Source organism: Triticum aestivum, chromosome 2A (assembly GCF_018294505.1).
Source record: "Triticum aestivum cultivar Chinese Spring chromosome 2A, IWGSC CS RefSeq v2.1, whole genome shotgun sequence".
Lineage (NCBI taxonomy): Eukaryota > Viridiplantae > Streptophyta > Magnoliopsida > Poales > Poaceae > Triticum > Triticum aestivum.
Genome location: NC_057797.1, coordinates 37,885,394 through 37,892,298, shown reverse-complemented (window position 1 = coordinate 37,892,298; position 6,905 = coordinate 37,885,394). Strand labels below are relative to the sequence as shown.

The 6,905-nt window shown below is 44.2% G+C and overlaps 1 protein-coding gene across 1 annotated transcript; it reads right to left on the bottom strand.

Moving 5' to 3' along the window:
* Window positions 1–3,202: 3,202 nt before the first annotated feature.
* On the bottom strand, window positions 3,203–6,057 carry LOC123191450 (uncharacterized). The gene is made up of 5 exons (XM_044604180.1): window positions 4,956–6,057; window positions 4,629–4,864; window positions 4,383–4,424; window positions 3,494–3,583; window positions 3,203–3,364 (listed from the first exon to the last, which is right to left on the bottom strand). The coding sequence occupies exons 1-5, from the start codon at window positions 6,055–6,057 to the stop codon at window positions 3,203–3,205; spliced, it is 1,632 nt and encodes a 543-aa protein (XP_044460115.1).
* Window positions 6,058–6,905: the final 848 nt, after the last annotated feature.

Sequence of the window (6,905 nt, the reverse complement as noted above, 5' to 3'; positions counted from 1 at the left end):
ATGTGTATAGCCCTTTTTGGTTTACCCCCATTGTATAAGGGGTCTCTTGCACTTTACCATACACATGTATATGTATTGGCCTTTGGCCCTCCTGTGAATGCAGTTGTTCATTATCCAACAAAACTGACATCCCCCGCAGTGTCAGTAGAAGCGGCAGGGACAAGTAGTACATTGCGTATGCAATTATTGTAAAAGAAGCCCATGAGGAGCTGAGGCAAGGTGATAGTCCTCATAGCCTTTGGAGAGGTTATTAAAAGTAAGGGCACATTAGTCATGGTCGAGATAGTCATGCGTGAGGTCAGTGTAGATGTTATTGTCATTGTCGAGGAGCTATGCTTTGCTACTAGCCACATAGTGATGTGCCACAATTCACCATATCTTGTAGCTTGATGTGTAGATGCTCAATAGCCTGACATAATTTGATCTTCTACTTCTTCCTCTTCCTCTTCTTCTCTTTGTCCTTATCCTGTGTGACTGCAATTTATCACAAAGAAAAATGTGTGACTGAAATTTTGTGCATGGAAATTTCAACAACTTGAGAACAAAAGAGATGTTATTTATCAATTCAAATCATTGATCAAGAGCCCTGCCCCAGAGGATCTTACTAATTTACGTGTAGTGGTCCCTGACAGTTAAATCGGGCTTGTTGAAACGAGCAGCTAGGTGTTTCTCAGCAAGTGCTAGTCCAACAGCGTTTGCAAAGCCCTGCCCCAGAGGACCTACATAAATAAATATTGATACATAGCTGCCATAACCACTGAATTTAAAATGAAATTATGATCAAATTAAATCATAACAAAGTATTAAACAATAAGTGATTGTAGTACTTCCGGGATCTATCTAATGGCAGAGCAAAAGGTACAAAACAGACGAAACAATGTGTTTATTGAAGAAAGAACAAATGTAGGGATACTATCAGATGCAGCTGCCCAGCCACCTCTACTTGTGGGAATAGCTATCCACCTATTCCCCGTCGCCTCCCCTCCTCCAACGACGTGGTGGTTCCCCCTCTCCTCCTCCGTCTCTGCTCCCTTCCCCGGCTCGGCTCTCTCGGTGTGACGGCCGCCATCATCGTTTGGCCATACAAAGCGTGAAATGATCACGGGAATGCCGGAACATGAGAACGAGTAAAGAGAACAAAAAACTGATAGATCCATTAAAAATTTAAAAGAACAAATGATAAAGTTTCAAAAATTGTTCCTGTATTTCTATATTCTGCTGCTTCTATTTGTCTTTTAATAACTTCTTACTGATGGTTGTATTTATACTTATAATAAAGAAGATGAACATTTTATTACCGCTCCTTACATTTGTCTTGGTGCTACAATTGTGACCACGCTTTGTTTGAGTAACGTTTGTTGATAGATCTAACCCACCTGCTGTTATGCGATAAATTATTCAGGCTTGTTAACCAAGAAAAGTGGATGCTGCAGCCCCATCAGATCACTGCTGAGTACAATGCCGCAATCCCTGAGGCCGAGCGCGAGAAGCTGAAGGACACCTCCTTTGAGGATCTACTAAGGGGCGCACATGTTTGCACCACCAAAACTCACTGCACTGTCATTCCAGTGATGTTCAGCTCTTGATCTGTTGGTTTCTCATACAAGAGGCAATTTTCATCCCTCCATGGGTTGCTCTCACCATCAGGCTAAGGCCCGGTGTCTGGAGAGTATGTGAGGGTAAATGTGAGCGAGCTTGGTGTTGAGGACTTAAGTGTCCCTGAGTATTTGCAGCTCAAGGAAGAACTGGCGAATGGAAGGTATCTGTGATTTTGTGAAATTATTAAGCTCCAAGAGTCTAGCTTATACCTTAGTTTTACCATATAACGCTTCTTCCGTTCAAATTGCAGCGCCGATATCAAATTTGTGCTTGAGCTGGACTTTGAGCCATTCAACGCCTCCTTCCCGCGCCCATCGCTGTCGAAGTGCACTGGCAACGGTGTGCAGTTTCTGAACAGGCACTTGTTGTCGGAGCTGTTCCATGACAAGGAGAGCATGTACCCATTGCTTTAAATCCTTCGCGCGCACAACTACAAGGGGATGGTAGGTTACACTCTCCAGTGTCTCGCTTTGTAGATTGGATCATTTGGCTTTGTACATCGGATCATTCGACTATATATATCTTTGCTGAAGGTTCTCTAGAAAAACTATATCTTTGTTGTTGAAAACTGACAGGCTTACATCATTTGTTAATGGCATGTCAATCTCTTAGATATATCTAAAAGCAGCATATGAGCATAGTCAGCCTGTAAGAGAATATAGACACGATCTTACTTAATGTGTTCGGGATTTGCCCTGATGATTTGTGCATTTGTTAAGTAAAAAATGTTTTAGAACAAATTCTTTAACTAAGTGCAAAAGCCTGATGATCCAATCTACAAAGTTTGAACTGAACTGTTACACCTGCTGTTTAATCACGATGAGCATGTAATATTTTCTTTCTTTCTTCAGACCATTATGTTGAACGACAGAATTCGCAGTCTCAGTACCCTGCGACTCCAAGGTGCACTTAGGAAGGCAGAGACACATCTGTCTGGCCTTCCAGCTGACACCCCACACTCGATATTTATCCTACAAGTTCAGCATCTGAGGCTAGACTATTCCAATTTAGAGAAGTTAACACGATATTTGTATTGGACAGTCAGCAAACATAATTTTGTGAAAATTCATCCTAGAAAGATATGATGGTATAACTTTGCTAAATAAAAGTTATAAGTCATGAATTGCGCTCTCTCTCAGTTATCAACCTGTAGCTTGCGGCTGTGTGAAATCACAATTCAAGTGCTTAGCATCACGTTAATGTTACAGGTATTCAAAAGATATTGCAGGTGGTCAGGAGATATGACATTTTTTTACTTCTACATATGCAATCTGGAAAAAAAACAAAAAAGAAGTTCCAGTTTTTTATTTAACAAGTAGTCTTACAGCCGTAGCCAACAGAGTATAAACTGGAAAAAGATCAAAAGATAAGAAAGCAAAACAAGGACATCACACAACGATCCACTTCTACATACGCATTGCTAAGAAGGTAGCACTAGCACCTCATCTTGGCACATTGTCAAAGATTTTCCAGTTTTTATGTTTCATCCCTGGAATTGGATGACCACCACCAGCAAACAACTATGCTTATTACACTGACACAAAAACATGGGCTAAAACAGCTAGATCTTTGCACCACCCTCCCCTGTAACCTTCAAGTTGAACTAACTCTCCGGTTTCCACCAGCCAGGTGTTAACCGATGAACGAAGTAATGGTGCCTCCGGAAGTCGGTGTAGCTGCGAAGCCCGATGTTGCAGGGTTTCTCAGGGCACTTGAAAGTTTGTCCCAGGCTCAAGCTGTGCTTTTCCCGATAGTGATTATCGATCTGTTCAACCAAAGCTAGAAGTCAGAAAATCAAATTAATATATGCACTAATCAATAGTATGAAGATGCTTACATCATTTATCTTCACTCGAGAGCAGTAAAGTCCCTCGAAACAGCATAGGTGACATACGGAATTCTCCTTTGAACACTGTGCAAGTGCTTGGCAGTACTCGACATACAGGTTCACCTCAGACTCTGGCACAAGCTGCTGTTGAACCATCTGTGAAGAAACAACCATTTAAAACATACTAGCAGAATAATCTGAAGGTAAAAGAGGAAGAGGTACTCTAGTTAAAGCTAGAAGTCTTCCACGTATTTGTTATTCGAGATGGGCAGATAATAATCTATTCTTCGAAAATTTGCAAAGACGTTGTTATCCTGATCAGGATTTCTAGTTCCTGTTTTATGTGGCCTTGAATCAGAATTGAATTGTTTGGCCTTATCTCTCAGTTCCACCCTTCACAAGAACCAATCAAATCCCCCTAGCTGCTTTTGCTGAGCTGAATGGCAATATTGGATTGGTTGGGAGTACCCTGATTTATCGGTCACACTGCCAGACTCTAACTGCTAGGGTTAATCATCGTTATAATTAATGTTGGAAAATATTTCAAGTTGTTTATGTTTCATTTGTTTTCAGCAAGGTGTCGTCTAAGACAAGGTGTTGGATACTCGTATGTTGGCAACTCATAACTGAACAGTGTCAGAAAAATTGATGACATGTTAGCTATGATCTGAACAGTGTCACAGAAACTGTATTGATTTTAGTTTCAATGGTAATACTGAACAACATGCACCAGATTTTAGTTTCAATGTTGCGATCAGTATTTCTGTTGAAACTAAAATCAATGCAGTTTTGGTTTAGTGAAACAATTGTATTAGCTCTTTGGTCTTCCTTATTTGGCTGTAATAACACTCTGCTCGTAGAAAGAAACAGTCATTCTACTTTGTTTCAAAGTGTATCATTGGTTGTCACACAAAGTGAAATCTCAAAGGGAAGAGTGTTATTGCACTGAACACACCTTGGCAAACGTCAATTCTGCCTGGAGACAGGAACAACTGTTCTGAAGGTTCAAAATTGGTTGTAATTACTAAGGACAGAAACATTGCATCAGAGAAAGTTTAGTTGTTCAGTCCATCATTTAACTAAATGTTAGCAGGTCCGGCTAGTTCAGACCACCGTTTAACTAACCAAGTTATAAGAACTCAAGTATAAAGAAGGCATATAAGGGACTAAATTTTAAGGAATCAGCGAGAGATGGCCTTACATGTATGGGAGGAATAGATGCCGGTGTAGGTGTTGTTCTGTTCTTTCGAAGCCAGTCCTCCCATACAGGTATCCTGCTCGGGTTGGGCGCCTTTTTCTTCTGTGAATACCTAAATGCCTGATGCACTGCAGGCTTTTTCTCTGTCTTCTTCTTCTTCTTCTTCTTCTTCTTCCCCTTTCCGTTGACCGGACTTCCATTGTCAACTTCAGCAACGTCTTCTTCACTTCCTAAAAGATCTGAGGAAACAGGCAATCAATTGTCAATAAGTTCAATTCATCTAGTTAGCAAGAGCAGTACACTGTTTTAGAGAAGAGGAAAGGAAATTACCTGTTGGATGGCTTCTTGATTTTATATTTGCTTCAATCCTGGCAAGCATCTGACGAAGTTGGTCTTGGACAGTGGCAATCCTATCTTGAGAGCAGTCCCCTGGGGTGCAACCAACAGGCACATCATGTCTGCCCGGGTCGTCAGGGTTATGGACTAGAAGGGCTCTTTGCACAATGCTCATTGCGTACTCATCTTGGTCAAGTGCAGAGTAGAGCTCAGCCAGGAACTTTGCAATGATGATAGAACCTTTGAAAGCAGCCGCTGCTTCATGGACCATCTGGATCAGCTCTCTTAACATTGCCTTAAACTGTGGTCCACCCACTGTTGTAGTGTGCTTCAGCTCCACATAACCTTCTAGCATGCGTGCTCGGGCACAGTAGCCATAAGTTGCAGCCAAGTTCTTTGCCTCCTCTCTTGCAGCAGCAACATCCTTACGCAAGATCTCCTCCACTTTGGTAGGCACAAACTGATCACACACAAATCCCATTATCTCGTGTAGCTTATCTGAAGCTTCTGCTCTTGCTTTGGTAATGTTGTCCTTGGGCGACGAGTGGATGAGCTGGTAGCCCTGTTCGAGCCCTTCAAGCCTGTGGCTGGCGTGCTTGGTTCGCCGTTTGTTCCCGTGTTGGGTGCGGGTGCGCCGACGAATATCATACCAGATGTTATGCCTGGCTGGGTCGTCCGGGTCAATCATGGTACTGGCATGGATGAACTCAGATTGGATGTCAGCAATCCGGTCAGTAAACCCATTGGCATGAAGAGACACAACGGACGCAACATCTGTGTCGAAGGGAAGCTTAATCTCAGGAAGGACTTCCTTCTCAAGCTCACCGAGCTTTGCAAGGCACATCAGCTCGTTCCCTCGGAAGACAGGAGTCACGATGCAGCGTGGCGCAAACCGCTTGGCTTCGGTGAAGTAGGCCAGGGCCAGAACTGAATGATCGCGCGACTGGCGCAGCACATCCTCATCATCAGTCTTGGACCCCGTCTCGAACAGCGCTGAACTCATCTGGCTATGAAGATCGCCTGCCAAATTGAGCGCCACCGTGGACCGCGGGTGGGCGGTGACGAGCGCCTCGGCGAGTGGCAGTGCCTCGGTCATGCCCCCGTTGCCGCACAGGAGCTTCGGAATGCCGGAGGGGGAGAGGTTGGGCCCGTCGACGCGGAGGCGCGGCGCGGGGAGGGCGTCGGCTTCGGGCGGCGCGGCGCCGGTGGGGAGGGCGGATTCGAGGCGGTGGGGGGAGAGAGGCGAATTGGAAGAGGGTTCGGGGCTTTGGGTGGTTGGTTTGGTTGCCGCGGCGACGGCGTGGGCGTGGAGGATGGTTTAGCTTGCGAGGCTTGGAGCAGGTGGCGACAAAGCGCTGGCCTGGTTGGAGGGTTCAAGCTTCTCTCCCATGTGTTTTCTTTTCTTTTCTCCTTTCCCCTTCATTGCTGCTGCTCTCCTTTTGAATTTTGAATTCCTTTTCCACCCTACTAATTTCGAATGTGGTTGCTCGTTTTTCATCACCTCCACAGATAGTTTCCATTGGAATTAGAATGTCGGCTCATTCATCATAGTCGACATATGTTTGGATTGAAGAATGTCACCACTTTTCAAGTATCTCCATCCTAATTGGTGGCAAAAGAAAAGATGTTGTGCTCTTGGCTTGCAAAATTAAGCATGGTCACGCTATAAGAAATGCCGAAGTTGAAACCATGGGTGGCTAAAGTGAAACAAGGAAAGGGACAGAACAAAATTCTCAAAACTAAAATGTTCTCCGCATTTTTTGGCCATGATGTCACCCAGGACGAAACGTTTGGCAACACTGCAACATAGATAAGAGTATCTACAATCAAAGCCCTCAAATCCCCTCTACGTCCGGCCGGGCGGACAGGTGAGTGTCTGGTCATGAAAATGCAATCCAATTGAACCCCTTAAACCGTCCCTATACGTCCAGGCTATCCGGCGCC

Coding starts and splice junctions, on each gene's coding strand:
- LOC123191450 (XM_044604180.1), bottom strand. CDS start 6,057: ATGACCGAGGCACTGCCACTCGCCGAGGCGCTCGTCACCGCCCACCCG. Junction 4,425..4,628: donor CATCTATTCCTCCCATACAT/GTAAGGCCATCT, acceptor TTGAACCTTCAG/AACAGTTGTTCCTGTCTCCA. Junction 3,584..4,382: donor CAGAATTGACGTTTGCCAAG/GTGTGTTCAGTG, acceptor GTTTCTTCACAG/ATGGTTCAACAGCAGCTTGT.